This window comes from Budorcas taxicolor, chromosome 25 (genome assembly GCF_023091745.1).
Source record: "Budorcas taxicolor isolate Tak-1 chromosome 25, Takin1.1, whole genome shotgun sequence".
In the NCBI taxonomy this organism is placed as follows: domain Eukaryota; kingdom Metazoa; phylum Chordata; class Mammalia; order Artiodactyla; family Bovidae; genus Budorcas; species Budorcas taxicolor.
This window is the reverse complement of record NC_068934.1, coordinates 17,777,577-17,796,108: the sequence shown is the minus strand read 5'-3', so window position 1 is coordinate 17,796,108 and position 18,532 is coordinate 17,777,577. Positions and strand designations below refer to the sequence as shown.

At 46.9% G+C, this 18,532-nt stretch overlaps 1 protein-coding gene across 1 annotated transcript in view; it reads right to left on the bottom strand.

Moving 5' to 3' along the window:
• The window catches only part of TENM4 (teneurin transmembrane protein 4), a 441,581-nt gene that overhangs the window by 138,143 nt on the left and 284,906 nt on the right, over positions 1–18,532 (bottom strand). Inside the window, exon 11 of the mRNA XM_052662001.1 lies at positions 13,440–13,640. Within this exon, the coding sequence (XP_052517961.1) occupies positions 13,440–13,640 (201 nt within the window). The remainder of the gene's footprint in view (positions 1–13,439; positions 13,641–18,532) is intronic.

Sequence of the window (18,532 nt, the reverse complement as noted above, 5' to 3'; positions counted from 1 at the left end):
GATTCAGTCCCTGGGTTGGAAGATCCCCTGGAGAGGGAAATGGCAACCCACTCCAGTATTCTTGCCTGGGAAGTCCGATGAACAGAGAAGCCTGGCGGGCTGCAGTCCACGGGGTCACGGGAGTCAGACATGACGCTGTGATAAAAGAGCAGCAGCAAGCTACTGCAAACCACTTCTCTTTCCTAGAAAGAGCCACGGTCTATTTCATCTATGTACCTGCTGTAAATCTTTACTTCCACAATGGGCTGCTGCAAAGTGCTAGCCTTTTTTCCATCTCTGTCAACTCAAATCTAACCTCTATCCCCAACTTAAATCTCATTTCCTCCAAGAAGCCACTCTGATCACCCCAGCTGAAAGCAACTGCTCTTTTCCCGAACCCTGGTAGTATCATCAGGTCTGCACGGGTCATGATCCAATTTATGCAGTGTCACCAAATGAAGTGGCACCTTGTCAACCTGATACATGATCCGCAGACAGTATCAGTGTAAATCTTAGAAGAAAGGGGAAAGTGTTCGTCACTCAGTCATGTTCAACTCTTTGCAGCCCTATGAACTGTAGCCTGACAGTCTCCATGGCCATGGGGTTTCCCAGGCAAGAATACTGGAGTGGGTTGCCATTTCCTTCTTCAGGGGATCTTCCCGACCTAGAGATCAAACCCAGGTCTTCTACATTTTAGGCAGATTCTTTACTGTCTGAGTCAACCTTGGTAACAGCCAATGGCAGAGTTATCCAGGGGATAAGCGTGGGCTCTGAACCCAGAGAAGGAGGATCTGAATTCTTTTTTTCTCCGAAGTGCCTTTGGGAAAGTCACTCAAGCTCCCTGAACCCTGGTTTCCAGAGAATAACACTGTCTTGAATGTCAGAGGCTTATGTATTTATTGTTCAAATAAATCATGAAGCACATACATGGAGAAGCTCTGTAAAGTGTAAATAAAATATCCATTCAAAGAATAGTCAATATTTTAAAATTACAAGTTACCATACCAGCAGTTTGATTCAGGAAGACAGCTAGAGATTCTGTACAAGGTTCTCAGCTTGGGCATCCAAACAGAAACCTAATTCTGAAGCCCAATTTCAGGAGGGCTTATATTTGGATACTGAAGGGCTCCAATTGTGAACGAAAATGTTCCCGGGCTGTTGGGAAAAATTCTACTAAATTACTAAGCTGCCAGCTTCCGGTTTATCAAACTTTACCTCTGGCAGTATTTAGCAGCACACCTCTTTGGGCCCAATTTCCCAGTCTTTGGTTAAATTTTAGGAACTGACCATCTCCTTGTGTCTAAGCATCCACACTACTTCCCAGACAACTGGTGGGCTCTTCTCTGCCTCCTTCCAACATACCCTCTGCTTTCTTAGCTTCACTGTCAGTTTCTCAAATATTTACTATTCTGAACTTCAATTTTAGACTGTTGGGAAGGGGCACGGCAAATGTCAAGTCTCAACGGATATGATTCGTTGGGTGAAATTCTAACCTTGGGCTTCCCCTCCTATAACATACCTATACAGAAATAGCCCAGCCCGATCATTTCCTTTTGATGTTTAATTGGATGTCAGTCCTGTGCTTTCTGGGCTGAGAAGCTGATGCTTCTCAGAGCGGGAACAATTCCTGCTACACAAATGAGACCTGTAACAGGGGAGAATGCTCCACACTGAATCTAATTTTCTCTCCCATCCATGAACAGAAGACAATTTCTCTGGCATTAAAGCATTTCACTCAGTCTTTCTGTCATTAATAAGAATTAAATTCTGTTCCCTCAAATCTAAACGTGATTATAGTTTGCCTCGTAAATAAAATTGAATTACCTTTTTCAAAATTTAGTACTGCAACTGCTATGTTTAGAGCTTTATTATTTTTTTTTAAACTCTGTTGCTACTTTCAGCTTATTTTTTTAAAGCATTGGGCTTATTTTACTGTCGACTGTGACTTAATTGGTAACAGAGCTTTTCTGATCTGTATCTATCTGGTCATTATTGTTATTAATTATGCTTTCTGTTTTTCTTTTCTCTTTGGTAGGGGAGGACAGTATTAGAGAAGAAATTTGAAACTCAGAGGCTCTAGTTTGAATTCTAGAAAGTCCCTGTGAGTTGACGTAGGACCTAGGCTAAGTTGCACTGACAGAGTTCCAGAAAGAGCCTCAACATGGAGTCTGCAAGGAAAATCTTCATTGTGAACTGAAACCATTTTCACACTGAGATTTACAGCAGGATGTTCAGTGGACTCCGTGACTGGGACCCTGCCTGCCCCTCTGGCCTCACTTCACCGTCCACCCCCGGGGCTCCTAGTCTCCAGTCCGGAGAGGAAGGACCAGTCTGTGCTTCTGCACATGCTGCCCCCTCTGCCTGCACAGGCCTCCTCTCCCCCGCCCCCAGGAGCCCCGCTTCGGCTCCCTCTGCCGTCTGGCTTACAGGTCTCCATCTCGAGGAGGACCTTCCCAGGTTCTTCCCTGGGCCCCTTGTGGCCGAGCGCACATGCCTGCCCTCGTGTACCCCAACCCCGCCGCACACATGTCGGTCAGCGGTCTTAACACTGTATGACTAGGTACTGCCTCCTGAATGGCCTGAGGAAGGCTAAGCCTTGATGCCCAGGCCAAGCACTAGTGCAGGGCCTGCGGAGTGCAGATCCTTGAGGCCCAGCACACGGGGAGGCCAGAAGGACTGCAAGAGGATGGAGCGGACGGGGGTGCCTCTCAGCAGTGGGTGGCCACTGGAGCTCTGCTGGGATGCTCTGTGGGGGCTGTGCTCCTCTCTCAGACCGGTCCCTGAGTAGAGCCCGATGCTAGCACCCTGGCGCCCTTGTGCTGGGGTCTAGGGATAAACGTGTTGGCATCTTAGCCACCCCTTGTTTAGACTTGATGATCAGAGTGGGGCAGGGGCTGGGGGAAGCCGAGGGTAGACGGTTTCAGAAACCACAAGGAAACCAAGCTTCTGAGAAAGAAAGTGAGGTGTTCAAGGTCCTACAGACTCCAGTCAAGGTTTGGCTTCAAACCTTCAGCATATAAACTTCCCTCAGACTTCAATGGTTAGTGTCAAAGGACTATTTGGCTAATTTAGCTTTAATCATGCATTCTAAAAATATACATTAATACTTCATTTATTGAGTGCTGAGCGCCAGCCACCATGCCAAGCTTTTTATATGTACAAATTAAAGCTAATTTGAAAAGCAGCCCTGAAAGGCAGGTATCATAAGCCATATTCTTTGGATAAGCTGGATTTTAAAAATCTAGCTTGGTCCCACTCCAAATCCCACGCAATTCTTTCTGAGTGTACATGCTACCACTAAATCCATACCACTGAATCTCTAAAAGATCCCCACCTGTTATTCCATGAAACTCAGTTGCAATGAAATGATAAGAATCATAAACCACCAGCATGAGCATTTTACAATCCGAATCTCTGCCATGCACTGCTTCTATGAGCCAGAAACCCAAAGGAATAAAATGTAGCGAGAGGGCCCTCTCAAATAAGTCATTTATGGAAGACAAGATTGGAGTGAGCCCACAGAGCAGTGGAAATGAGGAATGAATTTATGAGGCTGAGGACTGAGATGACTGGGCTAGGGTGTTGGGGAAGGAAGACACGAGGGAGAGCCAGCGAAGGGGCAAGTGATGGGTTTAAGGGATCGAATTGGAAATGGTATTCTGGAAAATGCCGCAGAGCCTGAAATCTTCCTTAGGAGCTGTTAGGCTCTGAAAGAAAGGTAGGCTTTTCCAATTTTAAGGACCATCTCAAAAGAGGTTAAATTCCTCCCCTTTTAGGAAGCAGCTCTGAGCCAAGAGGCTGAAAAGCTAACTAAATCACTTGGGGGTGGGGTGGGGTAGGGAGGGAATCCTTCTGCTCAGCAGGGCTGCTCACTGTACCCCTTTATGCAAAACTGAGGAGGCATCCAGCCCTGCAGGGCTGCTCCCTGGGGAAGAGGGCTGGAAGGAGGTGAAATGATGCCATTCTTGTCCAGGATGGGTTCTGCCTGGCTGGCCCTGCACATGAGTGAGATGAATGTGAGCTAGGTCTGGAAAGTGAGAAGGGGCCCAGGGACTTGGTTTTAGCCTTGCCAAGTGTAATGTGTATGTGTTGGGGGCATGGGGGGGGGGGGGTGGAGCTCTTGTCGAAGGGATTAGACTGGCTGGCTGGTAGTGTGCTGGGATCTCCTTGGGCAGAGCCTTGAGAGGAAACTCCTAGCTCTTCTTTGCTAATTCCCTGCATGAGTCACTCGTTCAGCAAGCACTAGAACCTGTTGGCTGTCAGGCTGTGCCCAAGGGAGAACCACAGACCCTGCCTTCATAGGGCAGATGGTTTGGCAAGACAGGTGCATGTATAATACATCTCTCAGCACACAGAGGTGCTTAGGAGAGGCCTTGGAGCTGGATCTGGGTTGACTCTGTGCTGTACCACTTACAAATGAAGGGGTGCAGGTAAGGAACTTAACTCAGTTCTGAGCTTCAGGTTCCTTATCTGGAAAATGAAACTATAATACTGACATCAGAGGGTTCTTATGAACCTTAACTAAAATCATGGTTGAAAAGCACTTAATTCAGTAGCTGGTACATGGTGAGCATTAACAGACCAATGACTCTTTAATTAATGCTTCATCCTGTGGCTTCTCAGGGGAAAAGAAAAGACTAATTGCAAAGAAACCTCTTTGGATAGAAATAAGGCTTGACATAAGAGCTGAGGACTTAGACGGCCTACACTTAACTCAAACTCTACCACGGATTAGCTGAGTTACTCTGAGCAAGTCCTTTCCCCTCTCCAGCTCTTTCCCATTTGTAACACAATAGCAGTAGCAATCATCATCACCATTATCATCACTAACCTCATCATTACCATCCTCATCATCACCATCACCACCATCACAACCACTGCCATAACCACCAATACCATCAACACCATCATCACCATCACCACCATCACAACCATTACCATCTTCATCAACATCATCATCACCATCACCACCATCACAACCACTACCATCCCCACCACTAACACCTCCATCAACACCATCATCACCATCACAACCACTAACATCTTCATCAACACCATCATCACCATCACCATCATGACAACCACTACCATCCCCACCACTAACACCTCCATCAACACCATCATCACCATCACAACCACTAACATCTTCATCAACACCATCATCACCATCACCATCATGACAACCACTACCATCACCACCACTAATACCTCCGTCAACACCACCATCATCACCATCACAACCACTAAATCGCCATCAACACCATCACCACCATCACAATCATCACAACCACTACCATTACCACCACTAATACCTCCGTCAACACCACCATCATCACCATCACAACCACTAAATCGCCATCAACACCATCACCACCATCACAATCATCACAACCACTACCATTACCACCACTAACACCTCCATAAACACCATCATCACCATCACAACCACTAACATCACCATCAACACCATCACAACCACTACCATCACCACCAAGACTTCCGTGAACACCATCATCACCATCACAACCACTAACATCTTCATCAACACCATCATTACCATCATCACAACCACTACCATCACCACCACTAACACCTCCATCAACACCATTACCATCACCACCATCACAACCACTACCATTACCACCACTAATACCTCCGTCAACACCACCATCATCACCATCACAACCACTAAATCGCCATCAACACCATCACCACCATCACAATCATCACAACCACTACCATTACCACCACTAACCTCCATAAACACCATCATCACCATCACAACCACTAACATCACCATCAACACCATCACAACCACTACCATCACCACCAAGACTTCCGTGAACACCATCATCACCATCACAACCACTAACATCTTCATCAACACCATCATCACCATCACCACCATCACAACCATTACCATCTTCATCAACACCATCATCACCATCACCACCATCACAACCACTACCATCACCACCACTAACACCTCCATCAACACCATCACCATCATCACCATCACAACCACTAACACTGCCATCAACACCATCATCACCATCACCATCATCACAACCACTACCATTACCACCACTAACACCTCCATCAACCACTAAATTGCCATCAACACCATCATCACCATCACCATCATCACAACCAGTACCATCACCACCACTAACACCTTCATCAACACCATCATCACCATCACAACCACTAACATCTTCATCAACACCATCATCACCATCACCACCATCACAACCACTACCATCACCACCACTAACACCTCCATCAACACCATCATCACCATCACAACCACTAACATCACCATCAACACCATCACAACCACTACCATCACCACCAAGACTTCCGTGAACACCATCATCACCATCACAACCACTAACATCTTCATCAACACCATCATCACCATCACCACCATCACAACCATTACCATCTTCATCAACACCATCATCACCATCACCACCATCACAACCACTACCATCACCACCACTAACACCTCCATCAACACCATCACCATCATCACCATCACAACCACTAACACTGCCATCAACACCATCATCACCATCACCATCATCACAACCAGTACCATCACCACCACTAACACCTTCATCAACACCATCATCACCATCACAACCACTAACATCTTCATCAACACCATCATCACCATCACCACCATCACAACCACTACCATCACCACCACTAACACCTCCATCAACACCATCATCACCATCACAACCACTAACATCACCATCAACACCATCATCACCATCACCATCATCACAACCAGTACCATCACCACCACTAACACCTTCATCAACACCATCATCACCATCACCACCACTAACAATTCCATCACCATCATCACCACCACTACCATCTTCATCCAGACCTCCGTCAACACCATCATCACCATCACAACCACTAACATCTTCATCAACACCATCATCACCATCATCACAACCACTAAATCGCCATCAACACCATCATCACCATCACAATCATCACAACCACTACCATTACCACCACTAACACCTCCGTCAACACCATCATCACCATCACAAGCACTAACATCTTCATCAACACCATCATTACCATCATCACAACCACTACCATCACCACCACTAACACCTCCATCAACACCATTACCATCATCACCATCACAACCACTAAATCGCCATCAACACCATCATCACCATCATCACAACCACTACCATTACCACCACTAACACCTCCATCAACACCATCACCATCATCACCATCACAACCACTAAATCGCTATCAACACCATCATCACCACCACCATCATCACAACCACTACCATTACCACCACTAACACCTCCATCAACCACTAAATCGCCATCAACACCATCATCACCATCATCACCATCACCATCACAACCACTAAATCGCCATCAACACCATCATCACCATCACAATCATCACAACCACTACCATTACCACCACTAACACCTCCATCAATACCATCACCATCATCACCATCACAACCACTAACATTGCCATCAACACCATCATCACCATCACCATCATCACAACCACTACCATTACCACCACTAACACCTCCATCAATACCATCACCATCACAACCACTAACACCTCCATCACCATCATCACCATCACAACCACTAACACCTCCATCACCATCATCACCATCACAACCACTAACATTGCCATCAACACCATCATCACCATCACCACAACCACTACCATTACCACCAACACCTTCATCAACACCATCATCACCATCACCACCACTAATACCTCCATCACCATCATCACAACCACTACCATCTTCATCAGCACCATCATCACCATCATCACAACCACTACCATTACCACCACTAACACCTCCATCAATACCATCACCATCACAACCACTAACACCTCCATCACCATCATCACCATCACAACCACTAACACCTCCATCACCATCATCACCATCACAACCACTAACATTGCCATCAACACCATCATCACCATCACCACAACCACTACCATTACCACCAACACCTTCATCAACACCATCATCACCATCACCGCCACTAATACCTCCATCACCATCATCACAACCACTACCATCACCACCACTAACACCTCCATCAACACCATCATCACCATCATCACCATCACAACCATCATAACAACTGTTCCCAAAGACTGAGGCAGTAAAGTCCCACTGGGCCCAGAGTTGAGGATGGAGGTGTGTTGGGGTAGGGGCTGGGACATATAACGTGTGCTCTTCCAGGCCACAGGGATCGATTTAAACAGTTATCTTATATGGTTTGTCAGGAGGGAGGACCACAGCAATGAGGCAGGAATTAAGGGGGAATTTCTGAGACGAAATGGCAAGCCAAGCTGCTGAGAACCCAGGGGCCTGAGTAAACACTTGTATAAAATCTGACTTCACTGTTTCCACAAACCTAACTGAAGTGCTGGGAAACTTGTCAGCTCACATTGCATTACAGGCTAGTTGCTGAGTGCAGGGCATGTTGATTTAAGCTGCTTTCATTAAATCCTGTTCTCTGTGCCAAACAGGCAAGATACTCATCTCAGGCAAGAGATGGGTTCTCCTTCCTCAGGAGGCCAGAGAGCGGGGGCTCACTTCTGCCAGCCCCACCACCTAGAGCCAGTCCTTCAGGATGCGTCTCCCAGCCTGCAGCTCCTGATGGAAGGGCTCCGGGCAGTGCCTGTTCGGTCCTGCTGTGCCCAGAGCAAATAACACAAATGGCATGACTTGAGCTACCCTTGTCGGGGGTCTGAGTTGTGCCAACCACGTGCTAACCATTTTCCCTGCGCTTTCTCACTGAATATGTACAATAAGCTCATAGGTAATTTACCTAAAAGGAAACTTAGGGTCAGGGAGGTGAAGCGACTTCCCGAAGCCACTCAACTAGAGGGGACCGGGTCCCTTGAAACAAAGTTCAATGCCTGTTCATGGCCCTATGGCCAACTCCCTGAGCACAACAAAGGCAGTCCCTCGGTCATGGGGCATCCGCTCAGTGAGGCCTGCCCTGCTTAGTTTTAGGGCCCAAACTCCATCGTTTTCAAACAGCTTCCACTCGGTGGAAGTGCTGATGGGAGGGAGGGAGGAGGCACCATGAAGTGTCCCCTTCTGCAGGCGCTGTTCTTGCGCGCACCTGCACTGCACAGCTTCATCCCCACATGGCCCTCTGAGGCAGGTATGGTACTATCTCCATGTTTTATAAGGGAGAGACAGTCACATCAAGTCCTTTTCCAGCGGCCCAGTGGTTAAGACTGTACTTCCAATGTAGCACGCGCCGGTTTGATCCCTGGTCAGGGAAATAAGATCCTTCATGATGCACAGCATGGTCAAAGGAAAACAAAAAGTCAAATCCCTTGCTAAGGTCAGGCAGTTAGCATGTGCAGAGCCAGGACGGAGCCCAGGCAGGTATGGCTGGGACAGAAGGGAGAGACAACCACCGGCAATGCCGGTTTCACTAGCCTTCAAACGAGCGTCTGTCGGGAAGTGGCGTCCAAAGAGAAGTGATGGCCATGGGAAGTGGTGCGGGGTGCTGGGCAGCAGAGGCCAGGCTGGGCTTGGACTCCCAGCTCCCGCTGGGCACCTCACGTAAGTTGCTGAGCCTCAGTGTGAGGATGGGGACCACACCATACCTGTCACTCTGCCTCACCAGCTATTGCTGCTTCTCTCTGTGTGTATGTGGTTTGTGTGTGTGTGAAAAACAGAATGGTAGAGTGATCTCTGTATGCTGTGAAGGACTCAACAAACAAATTGTTACCGCTACTGCAAGGGGAGAGGGGAAGTCTGAAGTCATCTTTTAAACCCCCAGCCTTGTGGCAATCATGACGCTGTTTTAGTCAGTTATAGGTCAGACATTTAAAAACTATCATCCGCCTTTCTCAAAGGCCACATGTCATCTTGCCTCTCTCAAACGTCTCTGTTAATATTGAGGGCTCTCACCAACGCGTGTTTTAATCATACCTGTAACATAGCTAACCTTAACTGAGCCCATATCAAGGGCTGAGTAGCGTGCTAACTGCTTGTATGCATTATCTTAAATAATCCTCTGAATAATGATTTCCCAAATACTAACCCCATGAGGTAGGTACTCTCGTTATCCCTATTTTACAGCTTGCAGGGGTGAAGCCACCTGCCCAAAGTTACAACTAGTAGGTAGCAGGGTCGGCATTTGAACTCATGGCCGTCAGACTCCGGGACTCCTCTTAGCGCATGGAGCTCCGTGCCTCAGATTGGAGACCTTGTGCTTGATACCAGCTGTGGGGAGCAGGAGGCACAGAGTTTAGGAAGACGGGCCCCCACAGCTGTATTCAAGTCCCTTGCAGTGGGATCTTCTCTCTCCCTCTAAAGGGCCAACGAAAAGAATCCTTAGCGATCTCATTCAAAGTTAAATCTGCCTCCATCAGATGCTGTGGAGTTTCACTGGGGATTAACAATGCATGGACGGTTATATTTCTATCATAAATTAGCTCTGTGGCCATATAATGAACAATACAACCCAGTGTAGCTATAAAAGGAACATTCATTATATTGCTATAAACAGAGCTATATAAAAAAAATTATTCCTAAGACTCCATGCATCTGCATTTGTGATGTCTTTACATGAGCTCTGCAAACAAAGTCCAAATTAGACTGCATGTGTGTGTATATGCCTGCGAGTGTGCTTAAGTCGCTTCGGTAATGTCCGATGCTTTGCGACCCTATGGACTATAGCCTGCCAGGCTCCACTGTCCTTGGGATTCTCCAGTCAAGAATTCCAGAGCAGGTTGCCATTTCCTCCTTTAGGGCATCTTCCTGACCCAGGGATGGAACTCACAACTCCTGTAGCTCCAAGACTGGCAGGCGAATTCTTTACCACTGAGCCACCTGGGAAGACCCTTAGACCGCATTTTAAACATCAGTTCTCCGTTCAGTGGGGAAAGGGAACTCCAAGTATCCGAAAGGCATGAATGCTGCGCAGGATCTCATCTTTACAAAGGTGTCAACCATTTTTCCTGACCACTACCAAAACTGGTAGTATACAAGATGATGAGATGATCTGACCTTCACTTTGTTTAAACAGTGTGGTGCAGTGGGGAAGGTGATTTAGGGTGAAGAAATTGATCAATACCCACAGCTAACTTCAATCTAACTTCTCACCTAGATAATTAAAGGTAATGATATACTCTTTAACAAATCTAGAATACCTATGACTAAAAACAATGGGGTGCATTTCAATTAAATCATTTGAGTATAAATAAGTCAACTGGGCCTTAGAAAGCATCACTACAAACAAAGCTAGTGGAGGTGATGGAATTTCAGTTGAGCTATTTCAAATCCTGAAAGATGATGCTGTGAAAGTGCTGCCCTCAATATGCCAGCAAATTTGGAAAACTCAGCAGTGGCCACAGGACTGGAAAAGGTCAGTTTTCATTCCAATCCCAAAGAAAGGCAATGCCAAAGAATGCTCAAACTACCGCACAATTGCACTCATCTCACATGCTAGTAAAGTAATGCTCAAAATTCTCCAAGCCAGGCTTCAGCAATACGTGAACCGTGAACTTCCTGATGTTCAAGCTGGTTTTAGAAAAGGCAGAGGAACCAGAGATCAAATTGCCAACATCCACTGGATCATGGAAAAAGCAAGAGAGTTCCAGAAAAACATCTATTTCTGCTTTATTGACTCTGCCAAAGCCTTTGACTGCATGGATCACAATAAACTGTCTAAAATTCTGAGAGAGATGGGAATACCAGACCACCTGACCTGCCTCTTGAGAAACCAGTATGCAGGTCAGGAAGCAGCAGTTAGAACTGGACATGGAACAGCAGACTGGTTCCAAATAGGAAAAGGAGTGTGTCAAGGCTGTATATTGTCACCCTGCTTATTTAACTTCTATGCAGAGTACATCATGAGAAACGCTGGGCTGGAAGAAGCACAAGCTGGAATCAAGATTGCTGGGAAAAATATCAATAACTTCAGATATGCAGATGATACCACCCTTATGGCAGAAAGTGAAGAGGAACTAAAAAGCCTCTTGATGAAAGTGAAAGAGGACAATGTTTTCCACAAAGTTGGCTTAAAGCTCAACATTCAGAAATCTAAGATCATGGCATCCGGTCTCATCACTTCATGGGAAATAGATGGGGAAACAGTGGAAACAGTGTCAGACTTTATTTTTGGGGGCTCCAAAATCACTGCAGATGGTGATTGCAGCCATGAAATTAAAAGACGCTTACTCCTTGGAAAGAAAGTTATAACCAACCTAGATAGCATATTCAAAAGCAGAGACATTACTTTGCCAACAAAGGTTCGTCTAGTCAAGGCTATGGTTTTTCCTGTGGTCGTGTATGGATGTGAGAGTTGGACTGTGAAGAAAGCTGAGCACTGAAGAATTGATGCTTTTGAACTGTGGTGTTGGAGAAGACTTTCGAGAGTCCCTTGGACTGCAAGGAGATCCAATCAGTCCATTCTGAAGGAGATCAACCCTGGGTGTTCTTTGGAAGGACTGATGCTAAAGCTGCAACTCCAATACTTTGGCCACCTCATACGAAGAGCTGACTCATCAGAAAGGACTCTGATGCTGGGAGAGATTGGGGGCAGGAGGAGAAGGGGACGACCGAGGATGAGATGGCCAGATGGCATCACCGACTTGATGGACAGGAGTTTGAGTAAACTCTGGGAGTTGGTGATGGGCGGGAGGCCTGGCGTGCTGTGATTCATGGGGTCGCAGAGAGTCAGACACGACTGAGTGACTGAACTGAACTGGAACAGAGGGTGCTCACATATTATCCCTTAAACTTTGCATGTGTAAACTCTGGGGTGAACCAAACACCACAACACAGAGCACACTCAGTTGTGTGTTTGTCATTCACTCCCTCATCAGTGTTTACCAGGTAGCTGCTGTGGGCCAAGGGTGTGAATTGCGGGGATGTAGGGGTAAGAGATGTGTGCTATCCTCCTGGAACTTCCACCTTGTAGAGGATCTGACCAGAAAGGCAGGTGGGGGCCACATCACTGAGTGCTGTAAATATTATATTGAATCTGGACTTCATCCTGGGGAAGAGGTGAAATCAAAGGCCCATCCCTGCAGGACTCAGGGAGGTACACTGTTCCCTATGGCCTTGCCTCTAGGATGGCCACTGTACTGCGAACGTGAGAAGTCAGTGAATCGTATCTACTGTAACTAACATGGTTAAGGGGAGACGCTTTGACTTTCAAGGCCATTACTACGAAAGGAATGGTGTGAAGATATGAATCCTCTGTTCACCTAAGAGTAGAGGTGTTGAGGCTGGAGTTCAGAGGAAGAAGAAAGCATTCAGGGATTTGGGTAATCACCTGCTGCACGACCAAGGTCAGGGTCAGGGCCCTGAACAGGACGGAAAGGTGCACAGGTCACAGTGGAAACCTCCGCCCCCTCCATCTATGCTCCTCCCTTATTCTCCCCACACTTACCGATAGAACAGTCGTGTCCAGTCCAGCTCGGGTCACAGCTGCAAAGCCCGGTGTCTGGGAGGAAGGTTCCGTGGCCCGAACACTGGTCCAGGCAGGTGGCCCTGGGCGTCTCGCAGTTGGTGCCTCCCCAGCCCACAGAGCAGTGGCACTCGCCTCTCACGCAGACACCTCGGCCCAAACACGTGGGGTCCATGCAGTCCACTGTGACACGTGGGGAGAGAGCACAGGTGAGTACTGGACCAACCAGGCGGGAGGCTTCTTTAAACAAACTGCTATGCTTTGCACTGGAGCAGCTTCACATGATCGAGGAGAAGGACCCAGATGTCCACGGAAGTGTTGATAACACTTGATAACAGTGAAGCAGATGGTTCTAGCAACAGTAGACCCGGGTTCTTGACTCCGCCCAGTGGTCAACTGTTTATCTCCCGAGTCTCAATTCCCACGCCTGTAAAATGTGGATACATGAGGCTACCTCTTGGTTTGAGGGTGCAGAGAGGAAGGCACATGTCCCTAACAACTGCAACAATGGAGAGAAAGACTTCGTTTTGTTCCCTTCTGTAGCTCCGCCTCCTAGAATACCGCCAAACACAAGGGAGGCACTCGAAACATCATCAGAGAAGAAACTATTTGTGTTTGCCATATTACGATGTAGTTTTATTTCCTTGAATGTGGGACTAAAATAAAGAAATTCCTTAATTTAAATGATAATTTATTTTGCATTTAAATTCCCTTAGATTTTATCATCTTCCCCAGATTCTGGTGATTGAGACAAACTTTCAAGCCTCACTTCCCACACACATATTTGTCTGGAAGTGCATCCAGGCAAACATTTCCATGATTATTCAACATTACATACAGTGGCTGTGTTTAGCTTCTCCTCAAGTCGGGGGCGGGGGGGTGGCGGGTGGTGAACTAGGAAGCTGTAGCTAAAACCAAGCAACTCCCCACAGGGCTCTTAGGGTCCAAGGCCTAAGCAGTCTTAAGAGACCTCCCCACCCCGGAAGCAGGGAGGAGAACATTGTGAGTTACCTGCTCTTTGCTAGTGTGCTAGGAAATGCTTCATAAACCTCATCAGGTTTCGTTTTCTCAGTGAGGTAAATGATTTATACAAGGACTTCCAGCGCGGAATCTGAAGACAGGTCTGTCTGATTCTGAATCCAGTGATAGCCCTGCCCCTGGGACTAATTTTTCTAAACCAAAGCTTTAGTTGCGGAGTTACACAATGGTGCCAGAGACCGTTAATCCTCCACAAGGCATCTCACAGAAAAAAGGAGAAGCAGCGTATTAGGGGCTAACTTAGCATGTGGCTCCAGTGCACGTGAAAAGTGCAAAAAGAAGTAGAGATGAGACAGAATTGGCAAACGGCTGGTGCGTGTTTTCTAGTCAACCGAAGAGCTGTTAGATCACCCCGTGCACTAGAGGGAGGGAGGGGATTCTATCTGTCTTGCAACTGGAAGGGGAGGGTGAGGTCCGGGACAGGGTGGGGCTCATCGTGCAGCTGTTGTTAAGAGTGTTGATGGAGCTGCTTCGATGAATGTGGTCAGATTCTTCCTTACAGGGGCTCATGAGGAAGCCATATGCTGCAGAGGAAATAAAGTAGCCTTTGACCACTGAGGTCCTAAGGTCAAAAGTCACAAGACAAACTGAAATGGGTCTATGACTAGGGCTGTGTCACATATCTGCTTTGGGTTTCCATGTATAAAGCAGGTTTGGTAAAATTACCTACCTCTCAGGTTGCTATGAAGACCAAATGATACTGAGGCTTTAAAAGGACAGTATAAACTGTAAACTGTTTCAAACCTGTCCACTGTACCAGGACATTCAGTAGCATGACTTGGGCAGATTGTGGTTAGCACTCATTTACAATTCAGGTGTGCTTTTACTTCATCTATTAAGTTAAATTTTATAACCCAATGTATCTGACTTTTCCACAAGAGTCGGGAACTTAGCCGGAGTATATCAGAGTCACAGACACACATGGGCAGAGACTTTATGAAGAGCACCATTCTGGGAACAGGCTGTTCATTTTGAGGGCTAGCTTATAAAGAAAGCTCTTTCACTGGGTTTTTAAAGGCATTCAATGTAACTACTTGAGTGGTATGTAAGAAGATCAAAGGTCTGGAGCAACCACTGGATTAAAAACATAGCAATGATAATAGCAATAGTAACAATAATAATTAGTGTTGAGTCTCTCTTCTATGCTATATCTTGCTATTAAACCTTTTATATACATTGTCTGATTCAACCCTAACAACAACCTTTTGAGGTAGATACCACTGTTACCCTCATTTCACAGATGAGGAAACTGAAGCACAGAGAGGTTAAATAACTTGTCCAAGATTACACAGTGGTAAAGGGGAGGAGTTTAATTTGAAGCATTCTTTCCTGGTATAAATCTCTTTCTATTTCCTTTGCAACCTTACTGGTTCCAAAATACACGTAACACGTGAATACAGACATAAGCACACAAAATGGTTAAAAATAGAAATAAAAAGAAAACAAAACAACGAAAGAAAGGGGCAAAGTGGAGAATTAATAAAGCCACAGGAAGGCAAAGAATCCCTTCTCTTGCAGTCTCTGGACACCACTTAATAATGGCTTACACATGACCTGCTGGAGTTTCTGTTAATTAAAAATGATAAAAATAATAGCAGTGATAAATTTTTATGACCTGCCTCAGATCCCAGGACCTCAGAAGGATTATTCTGGCCCATTAGGCTGCTAGGATAATTCCCCAGACCCAGAGAATTTTCCAGTTTGACGGGAAATGACTCAGCAGTTCCTATCCTAAGACCTGTAAAGGTATTTCCCGTTCCGTGAGTGCCCGGACCCCAGCATGGGGTTGAAGCTGTCTCTGAGGCGCCCTTGATGTCAAATCTATAAATCTGCACTGTTAGTGGAGCAAGTCGAGAGGGTGCCAAGTTCAGCAAGAGGCCCTTGGCGTCACAGTCCTGTTTCTAAGACATAATAAGTCTGATGGGGACCCAGGAACCAGCAAAGTGAATCCGAAGTTCTCAGAAGCTAGTCCAGGCAGGGAAGAAAGAGCAGAAAGAACTGTTGAGGGGCTACCTCCAGGCAATTCATCATCAATTAATCATTGCTTCGGGAGGTCAGCTTGGCAAAGCAAGTGTGGAGCAGCGCAAAGGAGTTCTAAGGAGGTCCGCGCCTTGGGGGCATGGCGGCTCCAGGAAACCTTGGTTGAACCGACTGAGGTTCCTGCCAGAACACGGGCCCAAAGCCAGGGTGGTTATCTATGCCACAGTGACCCTCTGCTGAAGGTCCCACGTTGACTGTGCATCTGTGCGCCCTGTCTGGGGCCTCTAGGGAAGTGGGAACCCTAGGATGGCATTAAAATGATCTCTCTCCATCACACTGGGATTGTTTCCCCGATATTATTTATTTGGTAGGATGCTGTGTGTAACATGGGAAGATCAGCAGGCTTGGGGTTAGGGGAGATGAAGAAATACGGGAGAAGCTGGCAGGGAGGTGGGCTCGGTTCTGGGCAGAAGACAGTCTAACTTAGTTTCTTCTTAGAAGAGGAGCCAAGCAGTCATGTTTTGTTTTTCCCTTTGCAGAGCTTGCCATTCAAGCCAAAATTTCTGGCAGATGCTTGGCCTACTAATGAGACGATGGGGCCTGCGTGGCCAGGCCACAAACACAGCTCTTCCCCCCAGATGTTCCACGCTTCGGTGACCACACAAGCTACCCGAGGCACTTCAGGACCCGAAACACAGCGGCTCACTTTTCACGGTAAAATGTCGACGTTGGGCCCCTCTGCCCTTCCCCCAGCTCCCTCTAAGCATCCTGTCAGTGCAGTTCAGGCTTAAAAAAAAAAAAAAAAACGGGATGATAAAACTTCAAAAGAAAGAAGTCAGCTTGTTAGCTGATGTTTTATAAACACAGTGAACCCTGTTAGAGCAAACAGGGGATCAGGGGATCGGACGAAGGCCCAGGAAACCCCCACTCAAAACACAAGGAGTCTGCAAGGATGCTTCAGCAGAGAGACAGAAATAAGAGGAATCAGGACCAGATGGCCCTTCTCGGAACAGAGACCAGGAGTGAAAACCCTTCTTTTCAAACAGTAATGTAAATCAAATTGCTAAACAACTTCTATCTCTCTGTAAGTGACCTGGCCCTCCAGGGCGCTGCCCAGGACAGGCTGATCAGGAGGAGGACAACTTCTCCTCCTTGACCCACACGACACAGTGGGACCCAGGGTGGGACGGCCCCACCATTTCAGGAGGGATCTCCTCTTTGTTTCTCTTTCCTTCACAGTGTCTTCACCTCAAGGGATGAAAATGAAAAGGGGAAGCAGATGAAGGTCAGCAACGTCAGGATGAGAAAGCCAACGCCTTTGTTCAAGGGAACCGGGCCCCTGGTTGAGCTCAGACAGCCCGAGGTAATCCGCATCAAAGTTAATAGGTCTGAATCAGGACCTCCAGTCACACTTGGGGAGCGCAGACAGCCCGTCTCTCAGAGGAGACGGATGCTTTCCAGACACTAATCTCTTCCCGCTCCCCATTCTTTTAACACGGGCCCATTATGTTCTCTCATTTTAGGGGAAATGATGCTTTGAGAGGGGACTACTTATTACATCCCCAGTAGATTAGAAGACCAGCTCTCCCTGGAGCCTCTTGCACCCACTGGAGAAAGTGCCAGGGCCCTAGACAGTAAACAGTGGGAGGTTATGACCATTAGCATCGCCCATCGGTTTCAAGGCCCGTCCATTTCAAAAGGCCTTGGATACAGTGAATGGAGTGAGACAGGGGACAAGCTTCAGCTGACTCCAGAAAGCTGCTAATGATAAGAGCTGACGTTCAGGGGGCATTTCCTGTATGTCAGACACTGAGCCATGTGCTTCACGTGAGTCATTTAACCCAGTCCTCACAATGACCCTCTGTGAAAAGGAATTCCCATTTTACAGATGAGGAGTCTGAGGTTAGCAAGTGTGGCAGAACCAGGACTCAAACTCACATCTAACGCCAGAGTGTGCACTCCTGACGGCTACACTCTATTGCTCGTGATAAGACCCCTCCTCTCATTGGGAAATCCCACGTGGTTAGGAGGAAAGAGTACAGGGTTTGAGGTGAGAA